The 15,542-nt window shown below is 34.4% G+C and overlaps 1 protein-coding gene across 1 annotated transcript; it reads left to right on the top strand.

Annotated features, from left to right (window-relative positions):
* Positions 1 to 8,307: 8,307 nt before the first annotated feature.
* On the top strand, positions 8,308 to 15,332 carry LOC131947432 (intraflagellar transport protein 74 homolog). The gene is made up of 6 exons (XM_059308645.1): positions 8,308 to 8,355; positions 10,271 to 10,373; positions 10,796 to 10,916; positions 12,772 to 12,894; positions 13,035 to 13,693; positions 15,240 to 15,332. Exons 2-6 carry the CDS (start codon positions 10,275 to 10,277, stop codon positions 15,330 to 15,332), a joined length of 1,095 nt encoding a protein of 364 aa, XP_059164628.1. The 5' UTR covers positions 8,308 to 8,355; positions 10,271 to 10,274.
* Positions 15,333 to 15,542: the final 210 nt, after the last annotated feature.

Raw genomic sequence — 15,542 nt, 5'->3', positions numbered from 1 at the left:
CATTTTAGATTGATGTTTATAGAAAATCAAAGCAAAGTTTAAAATGAGAGAAATATTTTGTTGTGATATAAACTTTTATTTTATAACTTCTTTCTAAATAAAATTAAGGATTCTTACTAATAAAAGACTTTTTATAAGTTTCAAACAACCCATCTTTAGACCAAACCTTTTTTTACAGAATGCAACACGCAGTCAACTACGACAGTTGTACAACACAAGACACCTGGTGTAACAGACACCAAGGAATCTCAAACTGGTCAGAGAGGTTTTTAACTTTAAGAACAAATATAAGCTTAATATGTGTAGTACTATTGTCACCTTAATGGATATTTATTGTATACGTTTACAGAGGATTTTAAATTACAGTAGTTTAAAACAATTTTTTGTTGCTACTCTGTGGAAGCATCTCTCATTTTGGATCTGGAACGTGTTTAAACATTGTATTCTCTATACATATAAACTATTTACAATCTTATTCAAATCAGATTTGTTAAATCGAGTGACAAATATTGAGAAAGCTATAGTTTCTCTTCAAGAAACGAAACTAAAGACTGAAGATGTCATGTCAGAAATGAAACAATGGAGAGACAACTATGTCACAGAACAGAGCGATAGGACAACAAGAATTGAAAAACTCAGCAAAAAACAAAAGCTGAACTTAAAAAGCTTTAGAAAACAAATGAGTGAACAAGAGAACAAAGTAAAGGAGCTGGAAGAAAAAATTGAAAGTTTAAAAGAAAAAGAATCCAAGTCAAACAAAGCACTAGAGAAAGAATATGAAAACAACTTACACAAAATATACAAAGAAATGCAAGGTTACACATGTAAAACAGACAGTGTAACACAAGAAATTCAACATTTATCTACAATTATTTCTGGTTTACAAGAAGATAGTAGGAAAGTGATTACCGATACAGCAATCACGATTGATAAATTACAGTTAAAGGTACATCAAAATAAAATCACATTTTCAAAATAGTTCGTACACATGTCATTTAAATTTAACTCTACAAAGATTAGGTTAAATATAAAATAAACATAGTGTGTGTGTGTTTCCATTCATAAAACTGCAATTCGTTTAAAAATAAAATTAAAAGCTTTTTTAATGTCAAATATCTGCATTTGAAATCGACATAATTGTAATTTGTGTTTAAAAATCATAGCACAGTGTGATGTACAAACTCCTAGAGCAAAGATTGATGCCCATTGACAAATTGATTCAAATCTTTAACCAGAAGTTTGACACTAGGGAACAAAGTTTTAAAAAGGTGAATTTCTGTACTGTAAAATTTTTTTGTAATTATTTGTTTTAGATTCCATTAAATTTGTTGAACTTAGCCGCAAAACCCATGCTTGTAATATCAGTTTCTGTATGTCTTGCTGTATAATTATCAATATCAATAGATCCTAAATTGAATTTTTTACCAAGAACATTAAAATGTTTGTTTTTTGTTTTTGTATTTTAAATTAAGGTGGCGGCCATTGAAAGTGAAATGATGAGGCTTTCAAAAGATATTCGTACACTCGGTAAGCTTCTCGAGTTCTTGACTTAGTATTGAGTAGCCCCTGAGGAGCAAAAGGCTACAATCACACCTCGACACCAGACTGGGTTCCTTCTCAGTGTATATTAAATCCATCCCCATTTAACGGATATAATGTCCTCATCTATTGGCTGTTGTTTTGTGATTGTCACAGGTGTTTAGTTGATATTTTACCACGTCATCTTATTTTGGCGATCTGCAGTAGACAGCTGTTTGTGAACGACTGTAGTTTCTTGAGTTGTGCAAAGAGAATTTAATTTTAAAATTGTACTAGTACAAAATGGTCAGTGTGTTGTTTATTATATGGCGGACATATAAATCCAATGTGAATAATTGTTTCTTAAAGCTCGTGCTGTTAAAATGCTGTCATGTGAAGTACAGAATATATTACATAAATTGCGATTAGTATAAAATGTGACTTTGCTAGATACAAATGTAAAAGTTTTAAGCTAGTCCGCTTTTTAAGTGACGTCACGAAAACGTCACTTTATTGTATATGTGGCTAAGAAAGATAGTTTTACTGTTCAGGTCACAACTTACAAACCTTGTCACTTCATGATTCATATTTACTGTCTTCGTAAAGTTAACATGACATGTGTCTACTTAATATTGGGTTATATGTGAGCAACAAAAAACTAATCGCAGCACTACATTAATACAGTTGTAACTGGAGATAATAATTTAATTTGTAACATTGTTCGTGTCTGAAATTCGACGAGTTTCAATGCCACTTCCTTCATTAACTTTCATTAAATGCCATTCATCCGTTCCAGTACCCAAAATGGTTATTGTTTGTGCTACGTATTTGTAGAGAGCAAAATTTAAAAAAAAAAAACCCAAATGTATAAAAACAAAATGTAGGATAAAGTAAAGAAATAAACTTGTTGTTTAAAGTGTATTTTCTTTGGAAATGAGTCGACGAGTTTTACTTAAGACGTTGTCGAGAGGTGGGGGGGGGGGGGGTACATAATGTTCAATAAATATCGGATTTATTTCACATAAATTTCAGTCATTACTAGCTCATTCATTACACTCTTAATATTACTTTCTTATAAATAAAACAACTTGATTAAATTTAACTTAACATAGTTGCACTCACAGCTACCCAATAATTAATAATTTATCTCGTTAATTTTTTGTGACTGCTTTTCTTTTCAGTGACCTTTACTTTTTTGCTGCGATTTTTTTTACATGCACCTGTTTAAAACATAAACTGTGACGGAGTTTTGTTTCGTTTTCGCGTTCACAGTTTTGGTGAGGAGAGTAATAAAAAAAACAGTCATTGATTAGTTGAATGATGACGATATAGGAAATAAAATGAAATATGCAATATAATAGATAGTATCAAATACTTACTATTAAATACTAACAAAACATTATACACTACGAAACGCCAACCAATAAATACTACGTAAACAGTATACACTACCCAATACTAACTATTATATAATACATTTACTAGCAGTTATACTAACCTAAAAAAATAATGAACAAATAATTAACTCATGTGTAACAATGTAAAGAAACGTTAAACAAAACATACATGTTTTTTTCCTACTTGACAGAGAAACCTGCAACATGTAACAGATATGGTTGTTATATCCACATGAAAGACAAAAAAATGACCACATCGAATTCTAGGATAAAAACATTTCGTGAAATTAGAGAATACTACGGTCAACATTTTAATCAAAGAACAGGAACATTTGTATCACCACATGATGGTTTATATCTTGTCTGTGTCACTCTACATGAATGGGAAAATAAACAGATTAGAGTTGGCGTGTGGAATGGGGGGGGGGGAAGTGGTGTATGTCTGTAGAAGTGAAGTGTGCAAACCATAGCGCTGCTGGGGCAGTAGTTGTTGACATGGAGAAAGGTAAAAAACTTTACTTTGAAGTGGCTCAAGCAGAACAAGCCGCAAAGTTATCTCACCGCAGTAGTTTTACTATCGTTAGTTTATAGAAGTACAACACAAAACATGGTGGATGGTTAACTTTTCAAACAATGAAACTTGTATCCACCATGTCAAATACCTGTACATAGATTAATCTTGTAAACATATTTTCTATTTCGTTTTATGATTCCACGTGTTACTATTTATTTTTATATCAATACAATAAACACCTAACTAGCCCAAACTTCTGTTTGCTTAAAGAATATAAAATGTTTTAAGTGTTAGGGACTGTAGCAATAGGACTGAAGTTTCAAATCTTTTAGATAATGTTTTTAAGTCGTTCTTTTGTTAATATTTTGTAAACACTAAAACATCATTTACACTTTAAAGTGTGATCACTGGGACAAGGGACATAACCATTAAAATACATTTCAATGTTTAAATATCTTTAAAAGGTTCTTTTGAGATTTTCTTTACACTTTATTTTCTCGTATACAAAGTTTGAGGAAGTGTTGTAATCGTGCAAACAATAATCGAGATTTGTAATTTTACATGACCGCACGTATCTCTGTATGTGTGTATGTTTTGAAACACGATAACTTCATTTAAGTTACAGCTAGGTTGATGAAATTTCCTATATTAGTATTATATCAAATGTGTAGTTCGGGATCAACTTTTTCGCGATTTTTGGTAAACGGAACTGGAACTTATTCATATATGATAAAAAGATATGAATTGCTAACTTCTGTCAAATTTTCAGTAATTTCCGTTGACCGGAAGTAGAAATTAGTGCTATTTCCGATTTCTCAAAAAACGCATGTTGGGCGTTCACTTGGTGCGCAATTTTTTTTTCTACGAGATTCTATTCTATTATAAAAAGTTTTAGTAATTAAAAATGGATGAAAAATATTGTTCCGAGTTGCCATCCCTAGTAGTGTTATATTAGAATATTCGACAATTTTTTAGGGAGATCACTCCCGGTTTATTTTGTTTGGTTTAAAATGAAAAACAGTTTTCAACTAAACATTACATACTTCTGGCTTATAGTTTCTATTTTTGAGGGTTTTTTTTTATTCTGATGAGTACAAACTACTTTATCACTTCTACGCGAAATACGACTAAGTTTCATTTTTTTAAAAATATGAATGCTTAAGTAAATAAATTATAACAGAAAAAAATTAAAAGAAGTTTTTTTTTTGTGATCTGCATCTTACAACATTTTATTTGTTTGCTTCGAGGGATTGTGGCAAATCTTTTTATCTCAATTTTGACACACTTTAATGCGACGATTATGTCGTCGCACATTCGTGTAGAATTTGTGGAATATCTAGTTTAACATCATTTTGGTCTAAAATAAATTAGTCAAAAGTAATTTAGTGTAGCGAATTAATAAAAGGGGAGATAAAAAGAGAGGTGTGGCAACCGATTTCAGCGCTTTAGGCCAACTATCAGTTCTGTGCCCCTTATTCTAAAAAATACATTCTTTAGTGTATTTAAAGTGCGTTTACTAGTTACTGCCCCTGTTACACAACCACTGGAGGCAATAATTCAGTCTATGTAAAGACTTGTCGCAGATAATTTTATAATTCAAATCTGTATTTTCGCTCAGGAGCTTCTTTTTTTCTACCACTATTTGTGCACCGTATAGGTCGGCGCCCGTGGCAGTTGAAAAGGTAACAGTTAAGTATTTTTTTTTCATGAAGATCAGCATTTAAATACTTATTCTTCAAATTTTTACCAAAGCATCTGATGTAGGTTATTCGAATTAAGCTACTTCCATACTTTTTCCATGGACAGAATTTACAGAAACGGTTTAGAGAAAGTAAAAAAATAATACATAGGTCTTAAATTATTTTGAAAAAAATGTAACTTAAGTACTTTTTCCGCTGAGCCCTTCAAATCGATCTGGATGTTTGAAGTCAATCAGCAATTGTTTTTAAAATGTTACATAAATGTCGTTACTTTTACCGGAAAAATGCTCGCATATTTTTCAATAACATTTACTTTGTCACTCCCCTCCGCATACCTTGAGCACACAACATTAAACAGTCACACCAAAACACACACTCATATACGTATGTTTAAAAACATAACAAATATTTTAAAATATACATAATAACAAACTTTTAAGTCCACTGGAAAAAATAAAATGAAACTGATTCTTTCATAAAATCTTCGATAGTTAAATATAGCAAAAGATTTCATGTGCGACAAAAGATTTTAAGAAAGAATGCAAATAAGTTTTATTTTTTTTTTTCGGTGCTTTGAACTCATGTTATTATAAAGATGTTTTTTTCTTTTTTCTTTTCCGCATTAATTTTTTAGTTATTTTACATTTATAAAGTCGACACTGCATATGGTGCGACTAAAAAAAAATTGCTTTAAAACACCGTGAGTAGCTCGCGATCTCTGAAAGACGATTATCTGCTTTAAAACACCGTGAGTAGCTCGCGATCTCTAAAAGGCGATTATCTGCTTTAGAACACCGTGAGTAGCTCGCGATCTCTGAAAGACGATTATATGATACGTGGAAGCAGCCGAAAGTGTCCACAATATACAGACAACAGCAAGCCAAGCAAGTTATCGCTAGTTCATGCGGCCATTCAGTTTCAAATTGTTTTAATGACTCTATTCTCGCCCCTGATAGCCTTTACTAACTTGACTCGCCTCAAATATTGTAAATGTTTGACAGCCCTAGCTAGTTTTCTCCCTTTCTGTTACTGAATACAGTCATCTCTAGAGTATCCGCTAAGGGGATAGTTTATAACAAGCTTTGTTTGTTTCGAGGGATTGTGGCAAATCTTTTAAACTCAATTTTGACACACGTGAAATGCAACGAAAATGTTATCTGGAATATTTAGTTTTGGTCTTACATTAATTAGTTAAAAGCAGTGGCGTAGCGAGGTCGGGTGTCACCCGGTGCGGCACTTAATGGTGTCACCCCCCCCCCCAGAGGCGTTGCGCCCCTTCCCGGGGACATACTTTCAAGTTTTCGATTTGCACCCCCCCTCTCAAGTTTTCGATTTGCACCCCCCCTCTCAAGTTTTCGATTTGCACCCCCACTCAAACTTTCCATTTGCACCCCCCCCCCCTTCAAGTTTTTCTCTATATATTTTGCTATTTTTTGCCTTGGTGTCACCCCTAAATGGTGTCACCCGGTGCGGTCCGCACCCCCCGCCCCCCCCCCCCTCGCTACGCCCCTGGTTAAAAGTAATTTAATTTAGCGAATTAATAAAAGTGGAGATAACAGGAGAGGTGTGGCAACCGATTCGAGCCAACTCTCAGTTCTGTGCCCCTCATTCTAAAAATAAATATAAATTTAGAGTATTTAAATTGCCATTTACTAGTTACTGCCCCTGTTACACAACCTCAGTCGTCGAAACTGGCAAGACTCCAATGTTGCGTGTCGTCATACAATTCAATCGATTTGCAAATATCGATTATAATTGGGTCAACTACAAATAATGAACTCAAGCCTAAATCTAAATGGTATCAAAAGCCAGCATGTTTTTATATAGGCTACCTTAAAACACAATCCAGCAGGACAAAGTTTGCTCTACATTAACATTACGTATTTCGTTCAGTGCCTCTATATGTTCACATTAAGAAATTGAATTTAGTATTTTCTCACACAATACTTGTAAAAGATGTGCTCCTCTACATGCTCCAATTTATTTCAAGTCAAGGTGTCGATGATATCCTGCGATTGTCAAATGAATCTTGGGTTAGATTTATGTATCTTACATCGAATAATGGTTTTGGTCTATACGCCAAAGATGTATTCTTTGTCCTATGATTCAAAGGCCGAATTATAATTTTTACAAGCTTTTATTTAGTTCACAATGCTTTTCTTTATGTTAATTTAAAAATTAGTTTCTTATAATATATTTAAATGTGTGGAGGGGTGGAAGCAGGCGATGAAATATCACATTCTGTTTATATGTGCTATTTTAGTAACAACCCCTGCTTCCAACCCTCTACACGTTTACAGTATACCCATTTAGGGAAGCTACCGTTTGTCTGTGTCATCAATCCCGTACTTCTGTGTCGTTATTGAGGTCGAATAATAGTCCATTGTCATGTTTATGAGGCCAGCGGTCAGTTGGTGCACTTAGTGATCAGCCAAAAAAGCTCTACTTTGTGTAGAGCTGATTGGCTGAATTGGTTACACGTCTGACTTGATGCATGGAATGGGGAAGCGATGTAGTTTCGGATCCCGTTAGGTTAAAACTTCTCTGCATCTACTTGGACTATATTCTGCACCTCTGTCTACTCTTGACGTGGAAATATCACTTACGGTTTATATTGCTAATATATTTAAAGAAAATCTTTCTTTTTCTTTTTTAGTGCATTGTTACATAAAAGCTTGTTATTAAAACGTTTTTACAATCTTTTGTTTAGCTCGAAACGCCTGTTTGTGGCAAATTATGTAACTCTATTTTGACCTCCATCTAAACCAGCGATTTCGTTCAAACCTTTCACTTCGATGACAAAACAAGTCTATGTATTTTTTAATTTAATTAGACATTTAATCAGTCATTAAAATTAATTAAACTGTTTCCACACAATGAGAGATACCAAAATTAAATCGCTTGATAGATTACTATATTCACTAAAAAAAAGAGAGATTGCTACATAGACTGCTAGACGCTACAAGCATATTGTGCTGTGCTATTACACATTTCTATAGAGCTGTGCTAATACATACACTCATATAGATCTGTGCATACCGTCATACAAGGCAGTATTTAAAGATCAGTTAACTTCGTTAACGTAGCCCCATTCCAACATACAGTTCTTAAAATCAATATCTTACTGAGTCACGACTCATTTGTTACGTACCTGTTGTAACGTTTTTGTTCTTCTTAGCTAATATCGATTTTCTAGTGTAAGAATTGTTCATTTTTCTCAACACAGGTAAATAAAAATATATAGAATTAATGTTGTCATTTTTATGTATTGTTACTCTGTTGTTTTCACGGGAATGTAAAGTAGTTTTTTCTTTAGTTTGTCCTTTTTATTATATAAGGAGTAATCTCTCTTTCAACATTACATTCATAAATGTATTAATCAAGGTACTATTTTAAGCGATAGTAGATGGACACATTGGTATTTTAAAACTATTTGCATTTATATATAAAAGGCAGACCATCTTGTCCTGGCACTGGTTTGTTTTTAGAAGCAAGTGTGTTAATGACATGAGACTTCTTCTCTCATTTAGGGTGAATGTCGAAATTATCTGTATTGCAATTATTACAAAAAAGTGTAACATTTGATAATAATATTTATATTCTTGAATTCTGTAAAAATTAAAAATGTACATTAGCAAATGCGAAATTTAAGTCTAGAGTGTAACTAAGGTCCATATTCACGACTGCAGAGTGTCCCTGCGTCCAACCAGCTCTGATGGGTACTTGACTCACGTTGGTCAAAGTAAAGGCAGCTGGTCGTAGTGCAGACATTATTTCTTAATTTGCCGAGGTTAAGAAATATAAGCTCTACTTCTTCCATCCTACGAATCATTAGGCCTGAAAAGGGAACTTTACTTTTATAATGGAATTGCGTTAATAAACATTTTTTTAGTTATCACTTTCTTAGTTTTCGGGTATTCTTTATATATAATTATGTTAAATATAATTTTATTTAAGAAAATTCATAAAGCCAACTAATTAACTGGCAAAAACCACACTGTTTAATAATAAATGAATAGAATATCAGTTATTGTATATGTAATGGTTAAAAGTCTCAATTGGTTTTAAATGCAGTTAAAACATTTTTAAAAAACGAAACAATTAGAAATGTCTAATTATTGTGTGTTTTTTTAAATTTAATTCTTCTTTTATATCAAAAATCCAAAACTAGAAGATAAAATTTTGGTGTCTATGAATATTTAAACTTCTACATTTTTCTACTGTTTATAAGTTCTTGATATTTATGTTTGATTTGTAAAGTAGTAAAGACATAGTACATATGAAATGGGTCGTCCATAAATGACACTCGAAGGGGAAGGGGGGTCCGTAAATTTGTGACAGTGTGTAATCGGGGGGGGGGGGGGGGATTCAGATGGTGTGATGTCACACTTTTTCATTATAAAAAAACAAAGTTAGAAATCAAGTTTTAGCAGTTATTTTGCGTTTTAGAAAACGGTTTTAATAAATTGTAATAGGAATTGATAAAAATACTATATGTTGATATAATTCAGACAAGATTTCGGAAAAATAATTGTGTTTTAAAGAAAAACTCAACTGCAAATTTGAGGGGGGGGGGGGGGGGGTCATAGGCTAAGGTGTGACGTCATTTTAGGGGGCGGACTGGCTTTTTGTGACGATGTGTTACTAAGGGGAGTTGGGAGGTAAAAAACGTCAAACAAAGCGTGGCGTCCATTATGGATGACTCCTAACCTATTATTCTTAGCTTTTCTAACCCAATCGTACCTCATACAGTTAAAAATAAAACTCGATATTAAATCTTTAATAATAAGAAACTTTTTAGGGTGTGATAAAGTAGACTGCTTTTTTTTTTAAGAAGATATTTCAATTTCTTGAATATCGTATTTACAAAAGTAAACTACGTCCGGTTGATAAAAAAAAGTCTACTGGAGTGATGTGTTGTGTTTACAGCATTTCTATTTTGTTTTGAGTATTGAGTTGCGATCGAAATTTAATATTTCATTATACGTTAGATGTAAATTATTTGTCTTCCCTTATATTTCAAAAATGTGCCTTTTACTTACCTTAAGATAATTCTAAAATAATTTTTTTTAAATCTAGAAAAATAAAGCCATGTGTATGCTTTTAGATCAAGCAATTTTTAACTTAGCTTTCCTTTTTAGTTAGATGAGGCCTAAAATCCAACTTAGGGTTGTGAGAGATCAAATAGAATATTTAGAGGACTATCTACACAAAACTGAGCCAGCTGTTGGAATTTTAAAGGATGTATGTGTTTCATTCTTTAGTTGGATTTTTAGTTTCTATTTAAATACGAATTCAAAAAGAACATCATTTTATTTTATAATTTAATATTCTTTTTTTTCGCGTGTTAAAATAATCAATATCATAAAAAACCACATTTACCACATCACATTTACTACATTAAATAAATAATTTAGGAAAACGTTTAGAACACGTTTTAGACAGACCTGAAAAAAATATATTAAGCAATATTACACGCAGATAAGTAATACAAACAAGAATGTCATAGGTGTAAACTTATAACTCATTATTAATTACACATAACAACACCATTCTTTTCAATGCTATACACAAAAATCAGTATATTTACTCTCGCACGCACGTTGTCGTAGACATCTAGAAGTTTACCTTAGAAAAAAAATATCACACTGTTTCCTCCATACCAGGCGATATCACAAAGCAAAGCGTGGCTAGAAGATGAGAACTTTCCAACAAGTTACACAGAAATATCTCATCAACTTGAAATGGCTACGTCAGTTGTTTTGGAGCATAAGTCAAATATTTTAAGTAAGTGGTTAGACGACCAAGGTTCCCTTTGAATATTTATTATTTAGATGCAGTACGGTTAGAAGTTCGTAATTATTTATCGAATCAATTTAATGAATATTCTTAGAATTGTCCTTACATTTATGATGTAAAATTGGGAGAACGAAGAATCTTTTTAGAGATCGACGTTTGCAAACGCTTTGGAAGGGATGGGATGTTGTTTTCTCTTCGTCTCTGTATCAGTGTATATTTCTCAGTGTATGTCTCAATGTATGTCTCAGTGTAAGTCTAAGTGTCAATGCCAATGTCAATGTCAATGTCAATGTCTATGCCTGTGCCTGTGCCAGTGCCCGTGCCCAAGCCCAAGCCCATGTCCATGTCCATGTCCATGTCCATGTCCATGTCCATGTCCATGTCCATGTCCATGTCCATGTCCATGTCCATGTCCATGTCCATGTCCATGTCCATGTCCATGTCCATGTCCATGCCCATGCCCATGTCCATGTCCATGTCCCTGTCCGTGTCCGTGTCCGTGTCCGTGTCCGTGTCTGTGTCTGTCTGTGTCTGTGTCTGTGTCTGTGGCTATGGCTATGGCTATGGCTATGGCTATGGCTATGGCTATGGCTATGGCTATGGCTATGGCTATGGCTATGGCTATGGCTATGGCTATGGCTATGGCTATGGCTATGGCTATGGCTATGGCTATGGCTATGGCTATGGCTATGGCTATGGCTGTGGCTGTGGCTGTGGCTGTGGCTGTGGATGTGGCTGTGGCTGTGGCTGTGTGGCTGTGGCTGTGGCTGTGGCTGTGGCTGTGGCTGTGGCTGTGGCTGTGGCTGTGGCTATGGCTATGGCTATGGCTATGGCTGTGGCTGTGGCTGTGGCTGTGGCTGTGGCTGTGGCTGTGGCTGTGGCTGTGGCTGTGGCTGTGGCTGTGGCTGTGGCTGTGGCTGTGGCTGTGGCTGTGGCTGTGGCTGTGTGGCTGTGGCTGTGGCTGTGGCTGTGGCTGTGTCTGTGTCTGTGTCTGTGTCTGTGGCTATGGCTATGGCTATGGCTATGGCTATGGCTATGGCTATGGCTATGGCTATGGCTATGGCTATGGCTATGGCTATGGCTATGGCTATGGCTATGGCTATGGCTATGGCTATGGCTATGGCTATGGCTATGGCTATGGCTATGGCTATGGCTATGGCTATGGCTATGGCTATGGCTATGGCTATGGCTATGGCTATGGCTATGGCTATGGCTATGGCTATGGCTATGGCTATGGCTATGGCTATGGCTATGGCTATGGCTATGGCTATGGCTATGGCTATGGCTATGGCTATGGCTATGGCTATGGCTATGGCTATGGCTATGGCTATGGCTATGGCTATGGCTATGGCTATGGCTATGGCTATGGCTATGGCTATGGCTATGGCTATGGCTATGGCTATGGCTATGGCTATGGCTATGGCTATGGCTATGGCTATGGCTATGGCTATGGCTATGGCTATGGCTATGGCTATGGCTATGGCTATGGCTATGGCTATGGCTATGGCTATGGCTATGGCTATGGCTTTGCCTATGCCTATGCTCATGCCTATGCCTATGCCTATGCCTGTGCCTGTGCCTAAGTCTACGTCTACGTCTTTGTCTAAGTCTACGTCTACGTCCACGTCCACGTCCACAAGCAAGTTCACGTCCACTTACACGTCTACGTCTACCACCACGGCTACGGTTATGTCATATCTGTGTCACGTCAGTCCATCATGTGCAAACATAAATAAAATGCAAATACCTGAGGTAATCATATTTGATAATGACAATCTATTTTAAATACAAGTATTGACCTATTAATTTTGTATCTTACTATTTTAAAATTTGATCAAACTAGGCCATGAAAGGGAAGAGACATATGACGAACAAAGCAAATCAACAACCAAGGCAGAAACACAGGGCACTGAGAAACACTTTCCTTCAATGAACGAGTTCGAAAAACAAGTTCAACAAAGCACAGGTACATTTTTTAATATATATATATATATATATATATATATATATATATATATATATATATATATATATATATAAAACATAAATTGATACTGTATCCTTCTGCTAGAATATGCTAAACTAAAGAAATTTTACAAATTGCAGCTGATTTAAGTGACAAACTAGAGCAGAGAGTAGAACGTCTTGAAACAACGCTAACTTTTCTGAAAGTTGGAATAAAAAAAACTGAAGATGATGTGACCGAAATAAAACAATGGAGCGAAACGTATACAACAGAACAAATTGAAATAAGGAAACAAATAGAACACTTGGCTATAAAACAAAAACATAATTCTATGCAATGCATAAAGCAAATTAACGAACAGAAAAGTATAACGGATAAAATGAACGAAGAATTAAAACAATTAAATGAAATAAAACAATGGAGAAAAACACTTATATCAGAACATAACACTCTGGCGAGAAAACTTGAAGAATTGTCTCAGCAAGAAACAGATAATAAAGAAAAGATTATAGAGCAAATAAAAGAATCCAAAACCAGAATAAATGAGTTGAATAAAGAAATTAAGACACTAAAAGAAAAACAACCAAACGCAAGCCAAGCACACGAAAGCACGAATAACGAGATGAAAAATGTTGACATTATATTGAAAAAAATAAATGAAGAATTAAAAACTCACACAAAAAGCATAGAGAAATTAAATCAAGATATTAAACATCATCACAGCGTCATTTCTCACTTGAGGGAAGAAGGAAACAAAAACGAAAATACGAAAACTGAAGTAGAAAAGTTAATTTCAATGGTTTGTACCTATTTTGATTTTTTTTAACATATTGTATGCTATTTTATTAAATTAGTTTTGTTGCTTGTATTACATTACTTAATAGCAACACATTTTAATAACTACAAACCTAATCACATGGATTTTGTTTTTATTTCATTTGGTAATAAAGCGGGAGTGATCTCTCCCAAACTTTATCGAATATTCTTATATAACACTCTTTGGGATGGCAACTCTGGAATAGACTTGATCGAACAGGAAGTTTTCACCAAGAAAACATAGCATTAGTGCAAGCATCATATGAAGTTGCATTAGAAATTGCCAAGCAATAAAACACCTGACGCAATAGGAGAAAATCTCATTAAACCCTGCATGTTGAGGATGGTGAAATTAAATCTTGGGGATTTCAGTGCAGTAAAGATGCAACAAATATCTATGTCTAATAATACAATTCAGCGGCATTTTGCAGACATGTCCATAGATGTTGAAAAACAAATTTTGAATGAAATTTTACCATTGTTTGATTTTCTTTTTGATGAATCAACATACGTGAGTTCATGTTACAAGTTGTTTGTCTTTGTGAAGTATACACATTTGGATGATAGCAAAGAAGAGTTGATATTGTGACGTGGCTTCGATGTTCATAACGAACGCGTGTAGGCACGGAGAGTTTAAAGTGACATTGGCCTCCCCGAAGAAGTGTGTGAACTGTAGCGTGTTAGCAGTGTGTAGTGAAACCTGAGCGTAGCATGTTGGCAGTGTTTTCTGTTTCAATGTTCACTGTGTTTCTCTGTAGTAGTTGGGAAATTATAATTGGCTGTTACAATTGAAATGTGTGGATTCCAAAATAAAATGGAAAGCTGAGTGTAACAATATTTTGTGAATAATTCATGGAGAAAATTTATACGTTTTTTTAAACTGGATGATTACAATGGGAAAACAACTGTGAGGTTTGTACGGATAGTGCGTCTTGTTTGGGTCAAAATCAGGCTTTCAATAAATAAAGTAAAATATTTAGTTCCCTAACTAAGGGGGATTCACTGGTATGCCCTCGTCAGCAATACTTTTCCGACTCCATTGCTAATAAAAGTCGTAAATTATACTAATATCTGGAGCCATTTACATCAGTCTGTTTAAAGGACTGTTTAAAGACATTCATCACGAGGTTCTACACTATATTACGCTTGTTGTCAAAAGGGTGTGAATCGTGTTTGAATTAAAAGATGATATCAAGTTGTTCTTGGATGGGCAAGGGAAACAAGACGTTTTGATGTACTTCAACTACAAAGAGTGTGTGGGGATATTTGCATATTTATCAGATTTGAACAGCAACATAAGCTTAATCTGAAAATGAACGAATATGACCTCTTTTCATGATACTCTCTTGGAAGTTTTATCAAAGATGCAAAATTGTTGAAGAAAAAAAAAATGTTGGAACTATTGCCATGTTTGAGAAACACTACAGTGTGGAAGATAAATCTGATTGTGAGATAAATACAAATTTGATAGAGCATCCTGGGCATCTTGAATCTCCTGAAAAACCAACTGTGGCTTTATATTCCCTTAGCTGAAAGAAAAAGAATCTGCATTGACACGTTACCAACCCTTTGTTTCCCTGGATGTTGCCAGCATTCCGGATAAATTACAAAATGAATTCTAAAATTTGCGGAATCATTCCGCGTCACGTATCGTTTTAAATTTTAAAAAAAAACTGCTCAAACAATTTTGATGTGGTATGAATCGTTCATATCCAAACGTGAAATAGATTGCCTTTTGTGTTTTATTTCCTTTTTGTGTCTACATAATTTTAAGAGAATATATTTTCAACACTTCTCCAATTAAAAACACAATAAATCAATTAATTAAATGC

Source organism: Physella acuta, unplaced genomic scaffold (genome assembly GCF_028476545.2).
Source record: "Physella acuta isolate Inbredline_101_S28 unplaced genomic scaffold, ASM2847654v3 ptg000592l, whole genome shotgun sequence".
Lineage (NCBI taxonomy): Eukaryota > Metazoa > Mollusca > Gastropoda > Physidae > Physella > Physella acuta.
This window is presented reverse-complemented; position numbering and strand designations above follow the sequence as displayed.

What these genes read in the sequence shown, in the direction of transcription:
- LOC131947432 (XM_059308645.1), top strand. Translation starts at nt 10,275, where the DNA reads ATGAGGCCTAAAATCCAACTTAGGGTTGTGAGAGATCAAATAGAATAT. An exon ending in ACAAGTTCAACAAAGCACAG is followed by an intron (nt 12,895 to 13,034) that starts GTACATTTTTTA and finishes TACAAATTGCAG; the next exon opens with CTGATTTAAGTGACAAACTA. An exon ending in TAGAAAAGTTAATTTCAATG is followed by an intron (nt 13,694 to 15,239) that starts GTTTGTACCTAT and finishes ATATTCCCTTAG; the next exon opens with CTGAAAGAAAAAGAATCTGC.